This window comes from Convolutriloba macropyga, chromosome 8 (genome assembly GCF_964194025.1).
Source record: "Convolutriloba macropyga chromosome 8, txConMacr16.3, whole genome shotgun sequence".
NCBI lineage: Eukaryota > Metazoa > Xenacoelomorpha > Acoela > Convolutidae > Convolutriloba > Convolutriloba macropyga.
This window is the reverse complement of record NC_134475.1, coordinates 35992572-36018738: the sequence shown is the minus strand read 5'-3', so window position 1 is coordinate 36018738 and position 26167 is coordinate 35992572. Positions and strand designations below refer to the sequence as shown.

The following is a 26167-nucleotide window of genomic DNA, read 5'->3' as shown; positions in this document are numbered from 1 at the left end:
TTCAACGCTTAAAAGTTTTTTTTCACCGCATTCATCGCATTGAACGCAAATCTTACACGTTTACTCAAATTCACCGCAAATCTTACAACTTTCAGCAATTTTTAGCGGTGACACCTCGACCCGGGTAAGTTATTTTTATTTTTAGGAAGAAAACAATCTGAAGAAAATTATATAATGTGATCCTTTAAGAAAATTGATCGATGTTTATAATTTTGCTTGAATGAATTGATATTGTTTGTTTCAAGTATATTTATAGTGATATGGTTATAATTTTAATTTACTTGTTGCAACAAAACAAAAGAATCATGAGTAAATTTCTTTTCGGATCACCCTGTTCATATTACCACCACCTCAACCCATGAATCGCGTTTCGGCTTGAGCTACGCATTACGCAGCTTCCTACGCATATACATTCAAGGACTAAACCTAAACCCGCATGTGCTATAGGACTCATCATAAACTAAATAATTCGATTGGCGAGGGCCATTTTTGATTGCAACCTGCTGTTTTCTATGCTAACCACGATGTCCTAACAGGACAGGAAATGCAAATAAAACTATTAGAAAAAACTATTTTAATGTTTACACACATTTGCCCAATCTCAGCCCCCGGAGCTTCAGCACGTAAAGCATGCTCACATAATCAAATGAGTGTAAATGTTAGTTTTGTCTTTAAACTGTGGCTTTATATCAGGTTTTTTCTGAAACATGACTTGTGCTGGCTGCTTCATCTGGCTGTGTTCTGGCAGTCTGACTTTGTACGTTTGACCAGGCCACATTTTTCTTTCATCGTAAAAGCCATAATAGGAGTTGGACATCTGTTTGCCACCGGCTACTCTGGACCTAGAGTCATGAGAATGGCGGGGGAGTAGGCGGCGACTGAAGTTGAGGAAATCTTTGTACGACAGCCAGTTGTCCACTTTTGAGGATATAAATGCCGGTCCGGTGGATAGCTTCATGGCTTCCTTTTCTCTCCGTGGTCTGTGTTTGGGGTAGAGACATGCAGGATTTGAGGCGTTCTTAGGTTTCGGTTTGAACACTAAACACAAGGACCTTTATGCTTTGTCTAGACATTGTAAACGATGCTTTTTCTCAACTCTAATTCACACCGCGAAACAAAACAAAATTTCACCAAAATTACAAAGCAAAAGCCCCTAGCTGACAACGCTAAATTTTCATAACGCTCAACGACGAGAAGATAACTCCGGTCGTGGTGACCAGACCGAGATGACTCCTGATCAGATGATCTTCGAGCGCACACATGTTCCCGGTGCGTTCGAATCGAATTACATTGTCTGGAAAAGGCTTCGAGCGCACTTTAGTCTGGACAATGGTCTGGAGCTTGTCTGGTCAGAGGTCACTTCGGTCTCGGACGGTGTGAACACCTGTAGATGTTGTGAGATAGCCGTCAGTGCTAGATTAGTTTGGGCATTGGGGGGGGGGGTGCAATTGAAGTTTTTCACCTTTGAAATCGATTGAGTCCAGATCGGAGCTGGCAGTAGAGGCATTGTCCTCTGGCTGTAGCAGCCCCCCATCTGTACTAGCCAGCGTGGCGTTTGTGGACTGTTGGTTGTTTAAGTGCTGGACTTCTTTCGAAGTGTTCTCTGCAAAATTGAAGAGTGCATTGGTCAATCTGGTTACGGCCAAATACTCCACATTCTCTTCTTCCTCTTCCTCCTCAATATCTCTTTCGCCACCCTAAAACGACATCAAAGCTCCCCTGAATTACTTAAAATAGAGGTTGATCCCACATAAAATAACATTAAATTACATTTCCTCCCGCATTGAGAAATACCGACAAAAACGACGCACGAAGCGTCGGTTATTGTTGGTTTCATTGGGTTTGCTTGTAAGAAGCGTCGGCTTTTGACGGTTTTTGTCGGTTTTGTCGAAATTCTCAAGTGGACAAAAGTGGACTAGCTAATAGAGAATTAGCCCTTGGTAGAGTATTTGAAGTCATTTAAATTTCGTTTTTGATATTTTCTTTTCTTTTTGCATTTGTGTCCCAGCTAACAAATAGTTTATAAATAGACAGTCAAATTAGGTAATGAGACCAAAACCACTTCCTCGAAGAAGTTGTGTTCATTTGATTCTTTTAGACCTATGGATTACAGTATGCCCCTCGAGGTTGGAGTTCAAAATACCAGACATCTCCAGATCATTCAGACCTATGACAGACAATGGTATACTAAATAATTTTGAACTGAATAATTTTTCGCTTTTCGGCTTTTCCTCAACACTAAAACTCTCTTGTGTGGAAACCATTTACTGATCAGACTATTTCGGGCGCAATTGAGACTGATCAGAGGCGATTTCGAGCGCACAAAAGTCTGATCAGAAGTAAATTTGAGCGCATAATCGTCTGGACAATGGTCTGATTTTGGTCTGACCAGAGGTCAATTCCGTCTGGCAAGGTCTGATCAGAGACAACTTCGAGCGCACTTCAGTCTGATCAGAGGTTACTTCCGGATGGCACCCCAACCTGGGTTAAATCTTTTTGGGCTGCAATGGGCTGCCAAGGGGGTATATGACTTAAGAGTGTGGGGGTAAAAGATAAATTTGACCCCCACTATTACATCTTTTTGGTCTGTCAAGAGGCATAAAAGGATGTAAGAATAGGCTGGTACCGAAACCCTTACATCAATTTAACCCCCTCGACAGACCAAAAGATGTAAGAAGTAGTGGATAAAACGGGGGTTACAGTCACCAGCCCAATTTGTCTCCTATTTGTCTCCAAAAATGAGCCAAATTGTACTGGTAACTGTAACCCCCGTTTTATCCACTACTCTATACTCCCCCAAAATCTATCATTTCCTGTCTCACTTAGTGCAAACCACTAGTACAGAGTTAAGCTGGTAATTATCGATTCTCAGACGGATAGCTGGGGTTCTATCCCCACCGTCTCCGGTGGACGTATCCCAGGTACTGGTGTAATTAGAGAGAACGTGTAAAAAGCACGTAAACCAACTTTAATAATAAAAATTTTCATATGTTCTCTAATCAACATTTAATCAATCTAAAACTAAAACATTCTGTCTCATTGGCGCAGTGGTTAAATCATCGAGTCTAGTTAAGTTGCTTTAGCAAACGGAAGGTTTGGGGTTCTTTCCTCACTGACTCCAGTGAACGTCCCCCGTTTTGATGTTTTATTATGACACTAAGTGAGATAAAAAACCAAATTTACAGTTCTTAAAAAGGATGACCTCTGCTGTGAGACTGTACACGGGACACGCTGTGATGGGTATACAGTCAAAAACACTGAGGTTGGTGGAAACACAGTGATTAGTGTTTTTCAGTGTAACTAATGATACCGTGTAAAAAGTGAGTGTAAGACCGTGAAGCCACTTCGTGGACAACTTGAATTAGGAAACAAGCTTAACTCTACAGTTTTATATTAAAATTTTCAGAATATTCTTAAATCTGTTTTTTGTATGTGTATATCTATATCAATGTAGATAAATATAAAATCTAACCTTAAAATTTTTGAATCTAAATCCAGTGATATGTTGATTTACATTACACATTATACAAGTTATATATAGATTAGGATAATTAAAATGTGTATTCATATGATTAATATAATGTCTATTTTTAATGTAATCTTTACAGATACAACACTCAAATAAACTATTTAAACAATTATCACAACACCTTCTCCAAGATTTATCTTTACAACCAACACATTTTACTGATTTATACATTTTTAATTTCTATAATTTCAAAAATGAATTTTGGTCCTTTAAAAAATATCTAAAGTAGAAAGCGTAAACTTTGTGGTTTGGCCTTTGAAACAAGGAAACAATTTATAAAACACAATCTAAGTGATGAAAACCTAAACAGCGCGAGAAAGAAAATGGAAGATGAAACTATGGAGAGGGTGTATGGATCAGAAGAAGCATATTACTTCCTAAGACCTAAAACTAAAGTGGCATCGCCCTTGGCTCCCCAACCTAAATATAACAACAAAGATATTATTAAAAGCAAACCCATCACAAAACCCAAAACTAAAACCGATGATAGTATCTACTCTGGAATTAAGTATGAATGTAAAGAATGTCATGCAAAATTTAGAAATAAAATAGCCCAAACTACTCACTCATATAGTCATAATTGTTAGTATCTAGAAAACACAGAATACTTCGATATAAACTCTAGCCAGAACATGAAATAATTTTATATTACTGATAAAGGTGGGAATTACATTGAAGATGTAGATGAAGCTATTAATAACTCTTCAGAAGAAATTAAAAACTGTTACCAGTTCAGAAAAGTTGAGAGTTTTAAATATAAGATTACAGCCTAGTGTGAGTACAAGGAGAGAACCAAAGAAGAAGTTAAAACTACTAAAATATTTTTCAACACTGACTTTATTATTAATAACGCAATATATGAAAATGAAGACTTCACATATTGGCTAAACTTTGAAAAAGAAATATACGAGGGTTTTGACTATGACTTTGAGTTTTTTGGGTTAAGAAATATTCAGATAAAAATTGAACCAACTAAAGCATCTATAGGTAGTTATATAGATTTACCCCCGATCTCAAAAATTCTAAATCAATTTAAAATATACACAATTCCAATTACAACTGCTTACAACTAACTATTACTGCTTTGCTACATCCCGCTTTAGAACATGCAACACGTGAGAGTAAATATTTAAATAATCTAATTGAACCAAGACAACAACATGAAGATGATTTTGCTTATATAATAAGAATAGAGATATTGTACAATATTAAAGTATGGGTATACACACCTCGCGGTGAGGGCAAAGTGGAATTTTATAAACCAGTGGATGATTTTGATAGAAATGGAAAAGATGTCAGAATATTAGTTTGGGAAAAAGCCAGAGTAGAACCCTTCGCTCTAATTAAAAACATAGAAAAGCTGATAGAAAGACCGAATAAGAGTCAACTTAAATTCTATAACTGTGATAAATGTACATATTGGTTTAACTCTCAGATTAAATACGACAAACACGAATGTAGCCACTATTTCAAACCAGAGATTGTTTGTCCTAAGAAAAAACAGATAACTTTTATAAATGAACATAAACGACAGAATATAAAAAATATTATAACCGCTGATATAGAATGTTGCGTCATTGGTGTCACAACAAACAACAGTAAATATTTAATAGCCGAACACATACCAATAATGTGTGGATTACATCTGGCAAGGTAATTTTGATTACTACTTTGGTTTGGACTGTATCAAAAGATTTGCTAGTGATCTATTCGAAATAGAAACAAGGATTAATTTCAAGCGTAACGAAAAGATGGTATTCAATATAGAAGATAAACTATATCATGAAGCCAATAACACCTGTCATATATGCGGCAAAACGTGTATTAAAAAAGATAGAGATCACTGTCATGAAACTGGTAAATATAGAGGACCAGCATGTAAAATGTGTAATATAAGATAAAAACAACGAAACTTCATTCCCGTAATATTCCACATTGGCTCTGGTTACGATTTCAATCTACTATATAGTGAACTCTTTAAACAGAATAAAGATAAAAGAAAAGTAGATAACATACCACTAACTGCTGGTAAGTCTAAGCTGTTTTGTATTGGTTGTCTTAAACTCCTAGATAGCTATAACTTCTTAGCTATGCCTCTAGATCAAATGGCAAAGATATACTATTGTAAAACTAAAACATTATATCCATATGAACACTCTGGTTTAGACTTCTACCAAGAAGTTATAGGTAATCTAAAAATAGAAGAGTTCAAATCCTCACTATCTAGTAAATTTACAACACAAGAAGAAGTCAATAACTTTAATGAAGACAGCAGTCATAAAACTGGTAAAGATCTTACTATAGAGTATTTACAGTGTGATGTGGAAATATTAGACTACTGCATGAATGAATATGTTAAATTAAACATTATATTTAAAGATTTCGGTCTCTACCCTCTACACTATGTAATTCTCCCTGGTTATAGTTTTGATTGTTGGTTAATGTCAAGGGGTGTTATATTAGATACATTACAAGATGAACAATTGCTCGATGATTTTGTTGAAGCAAAGAGAGTTGGTATATCTGGTATAATGGGTGATATATATATTAATCATAGTAATAGATCAATCAGGAAACCTGCTTCGCAGATCTGGTATATAGATGCAAACAACATATACGGTTATGCAATGATGCAAAAGCTACCTTATAAGGGCTTTGAGTACTATAGCACATCTCCAGATGAAATATTAAAAAGTCCAGATGATGGTGATCATGGTTACTATATAGTTCGTGATATTAATTTTCTAATAGTTGTAACGATAGAACAGAGCAAATAGCTTTAATGCCTAATAAAAGAAAGCTAAATGATAAGGAATTAGGCTACATAGAAAGAGAGAAAGGTCGAGCGAGAACAAAGAAATTTATCTTAGATCAAAACAACAAAACAGAAGGTATGGTTCATTATAGGATGTTAAAATTTTAGGTTAAGATGGGTGTAAAAGTAACTAAAATTCATAGAGTAATTAAATTTAAACAAGATTACATATGTAGAGACTATAGTCAAATAAATACTAATAAAAGAACAACAGCTAAAACTGAAGCGGAAAAGGATGTAAGGAAAATAGTGAACAACTCACTATAGTGCATGAGAATGTGCATGAATCCTCTACAATTCCTTCAAAGTAAGTTTAAGAGTATAACTAGATATAAGAATTAAGCCAAATATATAAAGAAGAAAATAGAATATAATTCTCCAGTATATGTAGGTGTTAAATTACACATATATGATTTATTCTATAATATTCTTCAATAATCTCTCAAAGATTTACAGCTCCATTATATGCATACTGATAGTTTCATTTTAAGCTTTAGTGAGGGTAAGGTCCCTGATGAACACATGGATCTGTCAAATATAGAAGCACCAATAAGAACTAGGAATAAAGTCCCCGGCAAATTCAAACATGAATTGGGAAGTAGAATGATAGAAGAGTTTATAGCCCTGTCACCAAAGACATACTGCTTTAAAGATTACCCAAATATAACTAAAGAGAAAGAAATAAGGAATTAAAACAATGCCAAACATGAAGAGTATTACAATGCACTAATGTATAACACACAGAGAACTGTAGATGAATGTTGAATACAGAAAGTTGGTGATAACATGTCATCAACAAAAACAAGTAAGATTAGTCTAAACACATTTGATGATAAAAGATTTTATGTAAATAATATTAAAAGCTATCCTCATGATGAGAATCTATATCTATTCAAAAGAGATATAGTAATTAAAATTAATATTACATCGTTAGATTTAGAGAAAGACCAACTAACTAACAATATTCTAGAACTAACCACTAATGATGATAGAGAGTTAATTAAGGCTGCAATTAAACTTTATAATGAGCTATAAAAACGACTGTGCTAGATAAACTCGCAGAATTAAAAAATTTAGAAATAGAAAACAGAAAGAACAGATTAGAAGATAAATTAAGACAACACGAAATTTACGGTGACATAGAAGAGTTATTTGATCCTTTAACTAAAACTTTGAATACAAACAGTGAAGCAATGCAAGCTCTTCAAAACAAAACGTTAGCAGCATTAGACAGTAACACTAATGTTTTAAAGAGTTTAGAGCACCACCATTAAAACAGCTCTCTTGATTAGCGAGCTGCTCTCTTAACCCCCACACCCGATACACCTGCAAAACTAAAAGATGATAGAGGCAGGAAATTTACTGTAGACAATCATATGATTGACATTTTATTACTAATGGGTAAACAAACAAATAAACAATTCGAATTTTTATCAGTAGATTCAAATTCGAACAATTTAAAAAAAATGGTATATATGTATCTCTAGTACTTGATGGTATAAAATTGAAAGGTAAAGTCTAAGGAATTTCTAATGGCTACCTTATGTTTATTACTAATAAAGATTTAACCGAAAGAGTCATAAAAGGTGATGAAAACAAAATAAAACAATTTCTAAAGGATATTGGTTATAAACAAAGAGGAGATACTAAAACTAATAGATCAAAACTTATAAGAAGAATGTTTGCTAGTATCGGTGAACCCACTTCTTGATCAGTGAAAATGAAAAACATCAACGTGATACTAGTGATTATGAACAAGGGGCAGTAGAAGAAGAAGAAAAGGAAGAAACTGATTACGAGACTGATAAACAAATAGAAGCTAGTAGTCTTAGGAAGGGTGACCCCAACAACTTAATAGAAAGATTAAAACTACTTATACTAGAAACAAAAGCCGGGCATGATGGATGATAGGATGAAATGTTAAATATAATTTAACAACTATTATCTAAGAACATTATTAATCAAGAACAACTGGACAATTTTGTTTTTAATTGTGGTAAATAAATAATGGTGGAAAAACAACAACTACTAGCTAAAGAAGTATTCAGTCCTCAAATAACAAAGTTTAGAAGAGAAAGAATAGTACCACTATATAAACATGAAGCATGGTCAGCTGATTTATTTGATAAGTCATCTCTAAGTAAAAACAATAAGAATTATAAGTTATAATAACAGTTATAGATCTTTTCACAAAATATGCATGGGCTAATCCATTGAAGAATAAATCTTGTTTGTCTATAACTAATGGTTTTAAAACAATCCTATCAGAAGGACGAAAACCAGAAAAGTTTTGGGTAGATAGAGGTAGTGAGTTTTACAATAAAACATTTAAATCTTTACTTAAAGAATATGAAATCAGCGAAGCCGGTTCCCGGATCGAAATATGTTCAACTTATAGTGATTTAAAGACCGTATTCATAGCGAGATTTAATAGAACATCATTACACTATTTAATAAACCAATGTTCGATGCTGTTGTAACATATAATAATAACGTTCATTAAACAATTAATATGACACCTGTTGATGCTTGTAATAATCCTGATAAAGTTAGATATAATATATCTACTTCTATTAAGATTTAACCAAAACTTAAAGTCGGCGATTATGTCAGGAAAGCTGATAAACGCAACAATTTCTCTAAAGGATACACTTCTAACTGGAATAGAGAATTGTTTAAAGCTAAAGAAGTTTTAAAACACAACCGCCAACATATAAGACAGAAGATATGAATGGAGAGATATTAGGAGGTAAATACTATGAACAGGAACAATTAAAATCCGAGTTTGATTTTGAATCTAATAATAAGGTTTTGGAATCATTAAATATAGTTCTTTCTGTAAACAAATACAAAGATGACAAGAAATAGAATCAGTCAGGCTAAACAACAATCAGGGAACCCGCTTCTTGAATCAGCAATAACCAATAATCTAATAACAAATAATGCCCCTAAAACAAATAAATATTCTTAGAAGATAACGATAATATTGACATGAAAGATACCTATAAAATTACAAGTGTACCCCCACCCATAGATAAAAAAGATGTTGTTAATAAAGAGTATTGCGACAATAACTTATTATCCTCTTCTAATGAAATAGACATTGTAAGTAAAAATTTAACTGAACTAAGAAAAGGTAATTTTGATAAAGTTACAACTAAAAGCTTACAACTAAACAAAATACAAGTTAATGCGGAAGTAATTAATGAGTTTATCAAATCGGCAAATGAAGTTACAAATACTGTTAACTATTGTAATAAAGTTGCTAGTGATACCATCTCTAAGTGTAATCAATTAATACTAGAGATTGATAATAATAAGTTTAATCATATTATTACCTAGATGATATGTTCACTACTGATCTAAAAGAATTTAATGAAATTAATAAAAAGACTAATTCTACTGTTGATGAAGCCCTTATGAAGAATAAAAAGACAACAATACAATATATAACAGCTATTCTATTAAAAAGTAAGCTAGTAGACAACAAAGAACAAGCAAGAATAGAGATGCGTTTTAATTTCAATCTTGAAGATATAATGAAAGAGATTGAGAGTTATTTTATATATTTATTAATATATTTGCGAAAATGACTATGACCATGGGGTCTTCGCCAATCAGGGAACCTGCTTCGCTATTTCAGTTAATTAAAATGGGAGAAACTAAACCAGTGCACCATTACTCTACACCAATCTTAGCTCCTTCTCAGAACAAAACATCAATGATAAAATAAAAACATTTTATCAATCATAAAATTATTATAAAAGATAATAGAAATTATTACGAAGCTGAAAGCAATAACTATAATAAGAAGTTAAGTAGATATAAAAATTATATTGACGTAGCCGAGATAAAAGAAATACTACTATCATCAATAGTAACAACTGCATCATCAACATCAGTTCCAATAACGGGTAGAGGCTTGCCTTATTCTATACCTACAGCTTTTGCTACAGCAACTGTTTGTGGTTCATTATCAAAAACAATCATTACTAAAATAAGAAAAAAATTATAAAGTGTTCACAAATGTATATTTTAAGTAAACAGTTTATTGACAAGTTTAATAAACTATCTACAAAATCAATGAAGGACAATAAAATAGATAATGATGAATATAATGAATTAGTCAAGGTATATGAAGAAGCTGCACTTCATATTTGAGTTGCTATTTCTAATGCTCTTACTGGGTTAATGGCAACTTTCTTTCCAAAGTTAACAGTAGCTTTATCAACACTTTTAAAGAAATCATTCAATCCCTCAGCTTCTATTGTTGCATCACTGACAGTCATTGACTTATTTCTTCTACACACAGCACAGGATCTCTTTAACATCTTAGTTCCTTTAGTGGTGACAACCCCTCGAATATTATTAGTACCACTATAATGTCTACCACCAACACAATATGAATAAGTTTTAAACTTATTAAAGTTACTCATATTTCTATATATAAAAAATAAAGGAAGATAAAAAGTATAATTCCTTTGTTGTAAAAGGGGCTTAGCCCTTGGTTCCACAATCTATAGCAAAGACTAAACCCAAGTCAAAGCCTAAACCCAACCATTACCTAGGGCTTAGACTAATCCTAAGCCCCAAATTAAACTTGAAGCTAAAGGACTGTCTCTAGAGAGTAAAAAGAAATTAGCTAGTATTTATGCTAAAGGTTTTGTTAAGACTAGTAGGAAATAGTTTAGAGCTATGACAATAACTTGCAGTACCATTCATAATATCAAATGTATTTGCATCATGAGTTCGTTCCTTAACCTTATAATTTTCAAAACCAATTATTATATGTTGTTGTCTTTCCATACCACTTTCCATACCTAGTTCAAATAAGAAGTTAGTTGCATTGGGCACATTCTTATGGCTTTCTTTCAATATAACTAAAATCAGCAACATTCTTTTATTTAATCCTTTCTGTACAATAATTCTATTATCATTACTAGAATCAATACTAGGTACACACCACCCACAATATATCTCTAACTTCTATATTACCATCATTAGCTACTGCATCGGCAGCAGCATTAACTCTGAGTAGAGCTCTATCATTATTTCTTTTTAATATCAGTTGAAATCCTAACCCATATATAATTTTTCTAAATCATTCACAAAACCGAATACATCACTCATCTTAACCATCATGTACATATGACCCAGTTCTGCAGCACCATGATAGCCTTTGAGTTGACTATCTCTATTACCTTGATTTCTAACAAAACCACTCTCATATTCATCATCAGTACTAGTTAATAACTTATACAACAATAGATTAGGATGACAATGATCTATACATTCAATAGTCCTACCACCACCAATGAAAGCAATAACTATAATAAGAAGTTAAGTAGATATAAAAATTATATTAACGTAGCCGAGATAAAACAAATACTATTATCATCAATAGTAGCAACAGCAACATCAACATCAGTTCCAATAACAGGTACAGGTTTGCCTTATTCTATACCTACAGCTTTTGCTACAGCAACTGTTTGTGGTTCATTATCAAAAACAATCATTACTAAAATAAGAAAAAAATTATAAAGTGTTCACAAATGTATATTTTAAATAAACAGTTTAGTGACAAGTTTAATAGACTATATACTAAATCAGTGAATGATATAAAAAGATATTGATGAGTATAATGAATTAGTTAAGGTACGTGAGGATTATAAGAAGAAGAAGTAAAACAAGCTGAGTATTTTTTCAAACTAAAGTTATTACTGTTTAGTTATAATAGTATATTTATCAATAATAATTTTAGTATTGATATCTACCATCTACAATTAGATATATCTAGTCATAGATATACCCATAGCTATAATCATAGTTATAGTTATATCTAAACTCTATTATAGTTATATTTAAACTCTAATATTTGAACTCTAATATAATTAATTATATTTTCTTTGTACCTAAATATAACCCTCTGCCTTTCTGTACTATTTTAATACCTTCATCAGTAGTTGCAAATTTAATTAAATCAGGTGTGGCTGATAAAGCAGCTCTTGTGTTTCTACTTGCAGCTGCATTTCATATTTGAGTTGCTATTTCTAATGCTCTTACTGGGTTACTAGCAACTTTCTTTCCAAAGTTAACAGAAGCTTTACCAACACTTTTAAAGAAATCATTCAATCCCTCAGCTTCTATTGTTGCATCACTGACAGTCATTGACTTATTTCTTCTACACACAGCACAGGATCTCTTTAACATCTTAGTTCCTTTAGCGGTGACAACCCCTCGAATATTATTAGTACCACTATAATGTCTACCACCAACACAATATGAATAAGTTTTGAACTTATTGAAGTTACTCATATTTCTATATATAAAAAATAAAGGAAGTTAAAAAGTTTAATCCCTTTGTTGTAAAAGGGGCTTACTCCTTGGTTCCCCAATCTATAGCTAAGACTAAATGCAAGCCAAAGCCAAAACCCAACCATTACCTAGGGCTTAGACTAAACCTAAGCCCCAAATTAAACTTGAAGCTAAAGGACAGTCTCTAGAGAGTAAAAAGAAATTAGGTAGTATTTATGCTAAAGGTTTTGTTAAGACTAATAGGAAATAGTTTAGAGCTATGACAATAACTTGCAGTACCATTCATAATATCAAATGTATTTGAATCATGAGTTCGTTCATTAACATTATAATTTTCAAAGCCAATTATTATATATTGTTCTCCTTCCATACCACTTTCCATACCTAGTTCAAATAAGAAGTTAATTGCTTTGGGCACTTTCTTATGGCTTTCTTTCAATATAGCTAAAGTCAGCAACATTCTTTTATTTAATCCTTTCTGTACAATAATACTATTATCATTACTAGAATCAATACTAGGTACACACCACCCACAATATATCTCTAACTTCTATATTACCATCATTATCTACTGCATCGGCAGCAGCATTAACTCTGAGTAGAGCTCTATCATTATTATTTCTTTTTAATATTAGTTGAAATCCTAACCCATATATAATTTTTCTAAATCATTCACAAAACCGAATACATCACTCATCTTAACCATCATGTACATATGACCCAGTTCTGCAGAACCATGATAGCCTTTGAGTTGACTATCCCTATTACCTTGATTTCTAACAAAACCACTCTCATATTCATCATCAGTACTAGTTAATAACTTATACAACAATAGATTAGGATGACAATGATCTATACATTCAATAGTCCTACCACCAATAGTTTCAAGCTTAACTGAACTAAATAATGCCATCATACCATAATTAACTAATCTGATATTGGCTTTATTAGCAAATACACCGCCAGCATTATCTGATACAACAAACTCTATCTCTAGATATGAATCGTGTATATATAAGTGATTCTCTTCTCTTTTGAGAATGATATTAATATTAAAATTAATCGTATTCACCGTATAGATTATTTGGTTTATATTTTATAATTTTATTTTTCTGTTTATCATTATTGTAACCTATCAAAACTATCAAAGTAATACACAGCGCCACCTTCTCTTCTTATAACTAAAGCCCAATGTGTACATTAAGTTGGATGTAGATTTACAATAATGTTGAATTCAGGATTGGCAACACTATCTGGTTTCTGATCTCTCATTAATATTTCTATTGGTCTCAGACTTATATCCCCTCTATACCTATATCTTCTCTTTTGATATTACTCATAGCTTTATTATCAGTACCAAATTTATTACTGACTTCCTCAAAAGTTAAGATAAGCATTTTTATATGATAAAAAGTGGAAACGTGTTGTGCAGCTTTTATATTTAATTTCGTAAAAATGTTATGTTATATGATATATAATTCAATACCTAGTAAATATACAAAACTAGAAGAAAGCTTTGGTGGATTTATAAATAGAAGTCTAATTAGATTTGAGTATGAAAAGTCATCATTACATACTATTGTTTATGATGGTACTGGTATAGGGAAGACTTGGAGTCAATGCTGATTGTCATCCAACAAACTGAGAAAAGACTTTTTTATGAAAATAAATAAAGTCCCAAATAACCGTTACTGATTGGTTGATAAATACTAACTACATTTCCTTAAAAGTTTACCAATTTCCCTTTCACTCTTTTAGTTGGTCCCTATCAGAGTCAGACCTGGTATAATAATAAAGTATATTCCCCCCCCCTCTCTCTCTCTCTCTCTCTCTCTCTCTCTCTCTCTACTCTGCTCTTTTTTATTTTGAGATATATGTTAGACTTTAGCAATGGAGCCCTTGCATAGTCAACTGAAGCTCAGAATAGAAGAACAGACTAGAGATCTAGAACTTTAGTTAGTCAGGTAGGCCTTAAGATTATATAATGTTCTTGAGACGCCATAAGACTTCGATAGAGTAACCTCATAAGGTAACCCTACCGGAACACGTCTTACATGATGCGAACAGTTGACCGCATTTAGAACCGAACCGCCCAAAAAAAAATATTTTATTTTTCTATTTCCATAACCTGGATATTCATAACTACCTAGTAGAATTAGGTCATACGTAACGATTAATAAATGGCTACCAGCCATTCACTGCAAATCACTACCAATCAATCATTAATACCTTTTACAATCGACAACCATGAGATTATATACCAAGTCATCTTAAAATTGAAGAATGACCTCTTCAAATAAACAAAAAATTATACAATCAATTAACATCAATAGAAACCATCTATCTCATTACCTACAGGTAATATTACTGGACAGAGATCAAAGCATCAGAAATTACAGATTCACTTTAACTGATGAGAAAGGAAATAGAAGATCTTTCTACAATTTCCAAAATGAAAGCAGCTCAGAGAATATGTAAAAAATTTTCGTGAAAGGTTACGAAGACTCTCAACATAGAACCAAAAAATCAACTATTCCCAGTGCAACGTATGAATTATTGAAAAATACTGCCAAATATCTATCGGAAAAATCAGTATAAATCACAACAATAAACGCTAAACTAGGTAACGTTATAGTACAATTCAGTAATTGTCAGAATTTACATTTTTCTTCTGGTTCTATAATTTTGTGTATATCAATGAAAAAAGAAAAGAACTCGGAGAGACATATAAAGAAGAAATACAAAAATTGAATCAGGATTTATTCAACGTATGAGATTCTGGCAATTTCTCACAACATTTTGAAAGCATCTTGAAAATCATCTCAGATAGTCTAAGCTATATAATCGGATTAGACAGTAACTTAACCATAATTGATCAACAATCGGGATCGACAACATTCAATTATACAAAAAGTATGACATCAACTACAACACCAAAAGACATTCAAACCAATACAAGTTTACACTTAAAACAAAAATCAACAATAAGACCAGATAAACCAATTACGTCAAATCTATTTGGATTCCAGGATAATGCATTTATGACAGAACATATTTCTTAGACACAGAGGAAAATGATTTATACTTTGACCACGGACTACCGTCATCAATTAACCAAAGATGAAGAAGAAATGACCCAGAACAACTAATAAACTATCCAAACAATAAATACAAAACAGTTAATACATTAGGAAAAAACCGAGAACAAAGACATACAAACTGGACACAGAACAATAAAGTTTATACATAATTAAAGGACGAAATACCAATAAAAGTAACGAACCCCACAAACAAATTGATAGACAACCTGGAATATAAACTTGCACAAATGAACGAAAAAACAGAACGGAAACAAGAAGAAGCATTCGGAGCAATGTTCGATAGGCTCAATAGAAAATTGGATGAAATTAAGAGACAGAATAAGCAACGACCAGAAATAAGAAACACTGAAACTAACAGTATACAAAATAACAGACAAACAGAATTTCAACCTAGAAGATTTATCTCAAAACCAACGGAAGAAAGAGAAACCACAGACAGGGAAAGACCCCTTCCATTCTATAAACAATTAACCTCAAAGAGTATAAATCAGGAACCACATTTAGAACAAAACGTGAGCAGTTGTTCAGTACCAACAACTATTAGACCAATTGATGGTACAGACCAAGCATACACCTTTGAAGAGTACTTAAATAATATTGTTGCCGCAATGATCTTTAGTAGTGGCATAGAACCAGTAAATTAACCAGGTCACCATCAATTGAAAGTAAGAAGAGCAGCTTTAATCCTACATACATTACAAGGACCAGCCCAAAAATGGTATTCAACCTTACCAAGTGAAACAAAATTAGATTAGGAAAATTTTTGTAAGGAATTTTCTGACATGTTGGATTCAGAAAAATCAAAACAGCAAGCGAAAATAGTATTACAACAATGGCAAAAACATATCAATGAATCATTACGATCATTAGCATTACTTATTGAAACATTAGTCAAAACAGCGTATTCACTATACGGTGAAGACTACAGAAATAGTGTCATGAATCAAACATTCATTAGATTCCTAGACAATGAATTAAAAACCGCAGCATTGAAAAAACATGCTAACCATAAACAACCGCCAAGAGAACAAGAAATGCCATTCAAAACACTGGTCGATAAAAAGATCAAATGGACTTAACGAGAACAACATCGAATAACCGCAAAAGACTGTACGAACTCAACGAAAGTACAACAGATATTAATAAAGATTTACAACAAATGTCTGCAGCTTGCAATAATGTTGATGATCTCAATCAAAATGATTTAGAACAATTTGAAGGTAAGATTTGCAATATACTGAACGGAATTAACAATACATACGACAGAAAAAATTTTAAAGGAAGACCCAAACTTGCACTATTCTGTAGTTATTGCAGTTCCCATGGACACAGCAAGGGAAGATGTTTTAAAAAACCAAGACGGGAAAGCACGCCTAGACCAAAAGAAAGATCGTTCTATGGACAAAAGCGGAATAACCAAAACATACGAAATAGACAAATAAATTCAAATAATATAAATGGACGACAATTGCCTTCAACCCCTCCCCCTAGCTTGCAACCATTCAAGAAGCAGAACACCTTATAGTCAAAAGTCAAGAAACGGATATTACAATAAGTCCAACAGCAGAGATAACCAAAACTAACAAGAATCTAGAAATTACAGTAGAAGTAACAATGATACAGGTAACAGTTATAATAGAAATAAATATAGCAGAAGCAGAAAAAAATAGCTACAACAGAAAAAGTAGTTATAATAGATATAATAACAGATCAAATTCACAATCTACAAATCATAGTAACTCAAGACAAAATTCACCATTCAGTAGAAACAATAACCAATATAATAATAACAATAGTAATAATAATAAATATAGTGGACAAAGACACAATAGCAGAGACTCAAATAGTTATCATAGATCTGATGATAGACAAAGATTCGTAACAATAGATATAAGACAAATAGTTATGATAGAGATAACCGCAATAATTCATCAAACAGAGAACAAAATAACCGATAGCCTTCAAGAGATAGAAACAATGATAGAAACAATTATGATAACCGCAAAAAAAAACAGAGCAAATAATGTTGATACATCGACCCAATACGATGACCAACCGGGAATCGATGAATACGAATACACATCAGATTCTTCAAACGAGGATTAAGAAATATTGGGCAATTTCTACAACGCAAATGAAAATACAAGTAATTCCATAAGAAATACTGAAACTAACAGTATACACAATAACAGACAAACAGAATTTCAACCTAGAAAAATTAACTCAAAACCAACGGAAGAAAGAGAAACCACAGTCATGGAACAACCCCTTCCATTCTATAAACAATTAACCTCAAAGAGTATAAATCAAGAACCACAATTAGAACTAAACGTGAGCAGTTGCTCAGTACCAAAAACAATTAGACCAATTGGTGGTACAGACCAAGCATACACCTTTGAAGAGTACTTAAATAATATTGTTGCCGCAATGATCTTTAGTAGGGGCACAGAACCAGTAAATTAACCAGGACACCATCAATGGAAAGTAAGAAGAGCAGCTTTAATCCTACATACATTACAAGGACCAGCCCAAAAATGGTATTCAACCTTACCAAGTGAAACAAAATTAGATTAGGAAAAATTTTTAGGGAATTTTCTGACATGTTCAATTCAGACAAATCAAAACAACAAGCGAAAACAGTATTACAACAATTGCAAAGACATACCAATGAATCATTACGATCATTAGCATTACGTATTAAAACATTAGTCAAAACAGCGTTTTCACTTTACGCTGAAGACTACAGAAATAGTGTCAAGAAACAAACATTCATTAGATTCCTAGACAATGAATTAAAAACCCCAGCATTGAAAAAACATGCTAACCGTAAACAAACGCCAAGAGAACAAAAAAACCATAAACAAACGCCAAGAGAACAAAAAATGCCATACAAAACACTGGTCGATAAAAAATATTAAATGGATTTAACGAGAACAACAACGAATAACCACAAAAGACTATACGAAGTCAACGAAAGTACAACAGTTATTAATAAAGATTTAGAACCAATGTCTACAGCTTGCATTTATATTAATGATCTCAATCAAAATGATTTAGAACAATTTGAAGGTACAATTTGCAATGTACTTTACGGAATTAACAATACATACGACAGAAAAATTTTAAAGGAAGACCCAAACTTGCACTATTCTGTAGTTATTGCAGTTTCCATGGACACAGCAAGGGACGATTTTTTTAAAAAAAAACCAAGACGGGAAAGCACACCTAGACCAAAAGAAATATCGTTCTATGGAGAAAAGCGGAATAACCAAAACATACCAAATAGACAAATAAATTCAAATAATATAAATGGACGACAATTGCCTTCAACCCCTCCCCCTAGCTTGCAACCATTCAAGAAGCAGAACACCTTATATTCTATAGTCAAGAAACGGATATTACAATAAGTCCAACAGCAGAGATAACCAAAACTATCAAGAATCTAGAAATTACAGTAGAAGTAACAATGATAGAGGTAACAGTTATAATAGAAATATCTATAGCAGAAGCAGAAATAATAGCTACAACAGAAAAAATAGTTATAATAGATATAATATCGGATCAAATTCACGATATACAAATCGTAGTAACTCAAGACAAAATTCACCATTCAGTAGAAACAATAACCAATATAATAATAACAATAAAAATAACAATAAATATAGTGGACAAAGACACAATAGCAGAGACTCAAATGGTTATCATAGATTTGAGGATAGAAAAAGATCAAATAGTCGCAACAACAGATATAAGACAAATGCTTATGATAGAGATAACCGCACTAAGTCATCAAACAGAGAACAAAATAACCGATACCCTTCAAGAGATAGAAACAATGAGAGAAACAATTATGATAACCGCAATAAAAACAGAGTAAATAATGTTGATACATCGACCCAATACGATGACCCACCGGGAACCGATGAATACGAATACACATCAGATTCTTAAAACGAGGATCAAGAAACATTGGACAAATTTTACAACGCAAATGAAAATACAGGTAATTCCATCAGAAATATTTTAGAAGTCAACCCAACCTGGATATTACCAATGTACCAGTGTACCAAACTGAAACATGACTTTACGAAACAAAAACCAGTACTTGAAATTGACTTTCTCTTAGATTCGGTTAGATTCGGGAGCAACATTAAACCTAATGAACGAAGATACCTGAAATGAAATAAATTACAAAAACCCTGAAGCTTACCTCGAAAAAGCCATCAAAACAATAACAGCAGCAAACAATACAACTATAGAAACAATAGGAACAGTAAACTAGAATTAACCCCAGAAAGAGTAATCCAATGGTAGAAATAAACCCCAACAAACTATCTACTTCTATGTAACACAATGTAACCATAATATTCAAGGAACACCCTTCTTCAAAGAATATATAGAGCAATAAATGTAAAAAAAAAACAAATTAACCATAATTAACAATACAATTCTAGATAATGACATTACATTTTTTATGAATAGTACAAAAGAAACAGAAAAAGATTTTATGGAAATGTTCGGTTTCCAGTATTCACCTTCAACACAAGAGCAATTTGAAAAATTAATAACAACCATACTCAAGTACAAACAAGTCTATGCAACGACAAAAACCTACGTATGAAAAAAGATGCTATCTTCAAGAAACAAAGCATCAGTAAGGTACCAATACATCTCAGAGAATCAATCAAAAAACTACTGGATGTCTTGAAAAAATATGACATCATTCCACCAGTGAATAAAGAACAACTGTCAACAGGCAACACATTCACTAACCCATTGATAATATTACGAAAAGGTGAATCTTCAAAAATAGTACCAGACGATAGATACCTCAATAGCTTGATAGACAAATCAAAATGCAACTGGCCAATAGAACCAGTTGATGTAGCCTTAACAAGAATAAACGGAACAATATTCACGACAGCATATCTAAATAGTACGTATAACCAAATACCACTTGATGAACATTCAATGAGATACACTCTTTTTACAATAGGCAATGAACAGTATTGTTTCAAACATCTATTCAACGGAATATCAACAGGACCAGCAGCTTTTGCTTCAATATTAACAGATTTCCTTTACCCACTGATACGAAAAGGAACCGTGATAACATACGTTGATATTTTTATGCAAACTAACTCATACGACCAAATGTATGAGACGTTAGAAGAATAGCATAAATGACTACTAAAAAAACCTTAAAGAAGCACCGGACAAAACATACTTTACTTTGAAAAAAGTCAAATTTCTTGGTCATATCATAGAAGACAAGAAAATATAACGCCTTACATCTAGAATAGATGGCTTCAGAAAACTAGAACCACCAACCAGTATGAAAGCATTACAACGCTACCTAGGAATCATTATTTTTTTGGCAAAATATGTCTATGGTATGCAACCAATATTTCAACTTTTGTATAACCTGCAACACAAATAACTTGAATTTATATGGACAAAAGATAACCGAAAGATTTTTGATGAGATGAAACGAACAATAACACATAAACCGGAAATAACAATGCCAGATACAACGAAACCATTCTACATCATAACAGATTCCTCAAACACAGGCATCGGAGCAGCACTATTACAACAACATTCGACAGAAAAGAAAATGAAATTAATCTCACCAAATTCAAGATTAATTACACCAATAGAAATGCGACTATCAACATTAATTAGAGTGTTCAGCAATAATATCTGCTTTGACGGAATACGAGTTCTTACTCAGAGGATCAAGTCATCCTATTGTATTATTTACAGACCATAAACCGATCATTTATCTTTTTACTCAGAAAAACACACCAAATCATAGAGTATATAGATTTCAATTTATTCTATTGAAATTTCCAAATATACATATTATTTGGACAGAAGGAATGAACTTAACCTTGCCAGACCTTTTGAGCAGAACAATTGATGAAGAACATTTTACAAAATCAGGGGACACAACAGTAGAAATTCCCGATAATATCAAGTTTTTCTTTGCAAAAACATTTTTTGCTATTAACCTGGAATGCAAATTTAGTTGAGGAAATTTCAGACAAAACGCATTACCCAGTCTTAGCTAATATACATAACAATTATTTCGAAATGAATATCGATAAGAATGAATACCAACCAATTTCATTAGAAAAATATAATACAGAAATAAAAACAAATCTCGTACCTAAACACAAACCAAAATTCAAAAAAATGTAAATAAACAATAGTGGAGAAGGATAATCTCATAACTGAGAAAAACCAAACACGACCATACACTAACCATCATGATGATGATTACCTAAGATTGATAAACAACATCAAAGTACAATAAAAAACAAACTATGAAAAGGTAAAAATACCCGACATTTTCTATGACAAAAAGAACATAAATTACAGAAGAGCTAATAAAAAAACCCAAATCTTTGACCCAGTTCTACACAAAGTTAAACTGTGGAAAAAGCACAACAATAAACAGCATTCAATAACAATGGATATTAGAGGAAATAAAGGACTAGTTGCATATTTTCGAAAACTCAAATCAATTAAAATTGATAAAAAAACTGGAATTGTAAAAATCATAACGAACATACATAAAAAGTCAATCAGCGCATTCCATGAAAATCAGTGCATTGACCTTGTAGGCCATACAGGACTCGAAAAAACAAAACGAAACATTATGGAAAAATATTACTTTCCAAATATTAATATTTTGATCAAAATACTAATAGCAGATTGTATTCAATGCCAAACAAATAAGATGTTCGCCAACACAAAGACTACTAAAAGCAAGCAAGAACAATTAGCAACGACAAAAACATATTTTAACGAAGTGATAACGATAGACACAAAAGGACCAATCAACCCAACATCTGAAGGAAATAATTGCATATTCGTAATATTAGATGCATTTTCACACTATGTGACAATAATATGTGCACCAAAAAACCAAGTATATTATGCATTCACCGCATTATTTGAACATTGGTTCATGAAATTCGGACTACCCGAATAAATTAGATCAGATAACGGATCAGAATACATTAATACCGAATTAACCCACCTATCTGACTACTTCGAAATCAAATTCAAACCAAATACTACCTATGCACCCTGGACAAACAGTCTAGTAGAAGGGACAAATAGGATCATCGGCCAGTTTATTAGAACATTATTGAATGAGAAAAACAACAGCTGGTCAAGAAAAGCAAAATTTTTTCCTTACGCAAACAATACTCAATATCAAACAAGACTAGGAATGTCACCCTATGAAGTCGTTTTCAACCAAGAACCGAGAAAATCAACAAAAATAAAACTCAAAACAACAACCGATGAAATTGGAAATTGCAAACCAACAGATACAAGTGCATGCAAGACCCAACCAACACACAATCATTTAGAGAAACAATTTAGCCAAATGGATTCTTGATAAAGAGAAGCATTACAACGAAACATACCAAACAATAACAAAAATTCTCCAAAACGGAAAAAATTTAATAGACGAAATGAACATCAGATTCAGAACAGCAAAACCCTTCGAGAAAAATACATTTGTATTGTTAACAAATCAAGAACAACTAGATGGAGTTTCGAAAAAGCTATTACTATTAAAACCAGGACCTTACCTAATAGTAGACAAGCCCACGGAAACAACATAATATCGAAGGACAAAAATAAAGAAAACATAACCATTCACAGGAATCATATCGTACCATAATATCCTAAAGAAAAATACATAAAAACCGAACTAAAAAATTATCTCTTCACTGACGAGATTCCAACACTAAAACTGCCGAAAATATCTAAAAGAAGAAAATCTGAAATAACACAATGCGAAGCTACTATCATTACTAATAACTACAACCTAAGAAAAAGAAAAATACAACAAATTTATTTACACCTACACACATATAGTTAAAATAGTTTGCATAATTAATATATATATATATATATATATATATATATATATATATATATATATATATATATATATATATATATAAATTATATATATATATATAATATAATTTGTACAATCTGTACAGTAGACCTATACTAAATGATAATAATTTTGGTTTGAATCAAATATCAAACTCAAATTAAACCAGTTCAAGTATTTTACGTTATCGACCACTACAAGTTAGAATCATCGACAACTAAAAGTTCGACACCGCAAAACATTGATTTTTCCAAATACCATCACTTCAAAACAGACATTTATTAGACTTTTATCCATGATCTACATCTTTAGACAAAACTTCGCATTATGTCTTTTCCCATCATGACTTTCCCGATTTTAATAAACAATATCAAAGTACAACAAAAACTAAATTATGAAAATGTAAAAATTCCCGACATTTTTTATGACAAAAAGAACATAAATTACCGAAGAGCTAATAAAAAAACCCAAATCTTCGACCCAGTTCTACACAAAGTTAAACTGTGGAAAAAGCACAACAATAAATCACATTCAATAACAATGGATATTAGAGGAAATAAAGGACTATTTGCATTTTTTCGAAAACTCAAATCAATTATAATTGATGAAAAAAATGGAATTAGAAAAATCATAATGAACATGCATAAAAAGTCAATCATAAGGGCATGCCTACCATTAACAGTATTACTTAGCGCATTCCATGAAAATCACTGCATTGACCTTGTAGGTCATAAAGGACTCGAAAAAACAAAACGAAACATTATGGAAAAATATTACTTTCCAAATATTAATATTTGGATCAAAATACTAATAGCAGATTGTATTCAATGCCAAACAAATAAGATGTTCGCCAACACAAAAACTACTAAAAGCAAGCAAGAACAATTAGCAACGACAAAAACATACTTTAACGAAGTGATAACGATAGACACAAAAGGACCAATCAACCCAACATCTGAAGGAAATAATTGCATATTCGTAATAGTAGATGCATTTTCACACTATGTGACAATAATATGTGCACCAAAAAACAAAGCACATTATGCATTCACCGCATTATTTGAACATTTGTTCATGAAATTCGGACTACCCGAATAAATGAGATCAGATAACGGATCAGATTACATTAATACCGAATTAACCCACCTATCTGACTTCTTCGAAATCAAATTCAAACCAATTACTACCTATGCACCCTGGACAAACGGTCTAGTAAAAGGGACGAATAGGATCACCGGACAGTTGATTAGAAAATTATTGAATGAGAAATACAACAACTGGTCAAGAAAAGCAAAATTTTTTCCTTACGCATACAATACTCAATATCAAACAAGACTAGGAATGTCACCCTATGAAGTCGTTTTTAACCAAGAACCGAGAAAATTAACAAAAATAAAACTCAAAACAACAACCGATGAAATTGGAAATTGCAAACCAACAGATACAAGTGCATGCAATGCCCAACCAACACACACTCATTTAGAGAAACAATTTAGTCATCCAAAAATTGCAAAACTGCAAAAAGGAACATTCGCCAAATGGTTTTTTGATAGAGAGAAACAATACAACAAAACATACCAAACAATAACAAAAATTCTCCAAAACAGAAAAAATTTAATAGACGAAATGAACATCAGATTCAGAACAGCAAAACCCTTCGAGAAAAATACATTTGTATTGTTAACAAATCAAGAACAACTAGATGGAGTTTCGAAAAAGCTATTACCATTAAAAACAGGACCTTACCTAATAGTAGACAAGCCCACGGAAACAACGTATATATTGAAGGACGATAGTAAAGAAAACATAACCATTCACAGAAATCATATCGTACCATAATATCCTAAAGAAAAATACATAAAAACCGAACTAAAAAATTATCTCTTCACTGACGAGATTCCAACACTAAAACTGCCGAAAATATCTAAAAGAAGAAAATCTGAAATAACACAATGCGAAGCTACTAACATTACTAATAATTTCAACCTAAGAAAAATAAAAATACAACTAATTTAGTTACAACTACACATATATAGTTAAAATAGTTTGTATAACTAATATATATATATATATATATATATATATATATATATATAATTTGTATAATACACAGTAATCAACTGAGTCATAACCTAAAAAAAATATTTACTCTATCTGACTCACATATGATCACACTAATCATACATCGTATTGATGAAGCATTAACTGATCCCTCAGCATATAACAATCGGCCATATACCCATCGGCATATAACAATCCACCATATGTCAATCGGCCAAATAACCATCGGCTATATGAACACCAAATGTTATAACAAACGTCCTTGCAAAAGGTCGTCATGGGAGCGGACGTCATAGAAAAGGAGGTCATTTTAACGGACGTTATAGTATTCATTAGCGCTACTAATTACCAGCTACAACTAGTAGTAATCTTCATCGACCTATACTAAATGATAATAATTTTGGTTTGAATCAAATATAAAA

The 26167-nt window shown here is 32.2% G+C and overlaps 1 protein-coding gene across 1 annotated transcript in view; it reads right to left on the bottom strand.

Annotated features, from left to right (window-relative positions):
• Positions 1 to 557: 557 nt before the first annotated feature.
• Positions 558 to 26167, bottom strand: part of LOC142345032 (uncharacterized) — a 137438-nt gene continuing 111828 nt past the window's right edge. Inside the window, exons 11-13 of the mRNA XM_075397116.1 lie at positions 2112 to 2167; positions 1463 to 1697; positions 558 to 1038 (exon numbers count right to left, since the gene is read on the bottom strand). Coding sequence (XP_075253231.1) covers positions 635 to 1038; positions 1463 to 1697; positions 2112 to 2167 — 695 coding nt within the window. The 3' untranslated portion in view covers positions 558 to 634. The remainder of the gene's footprint in view (positions 1039 to 1462; positions 1698 to 2111; positions 2168 to 26167) is intronic.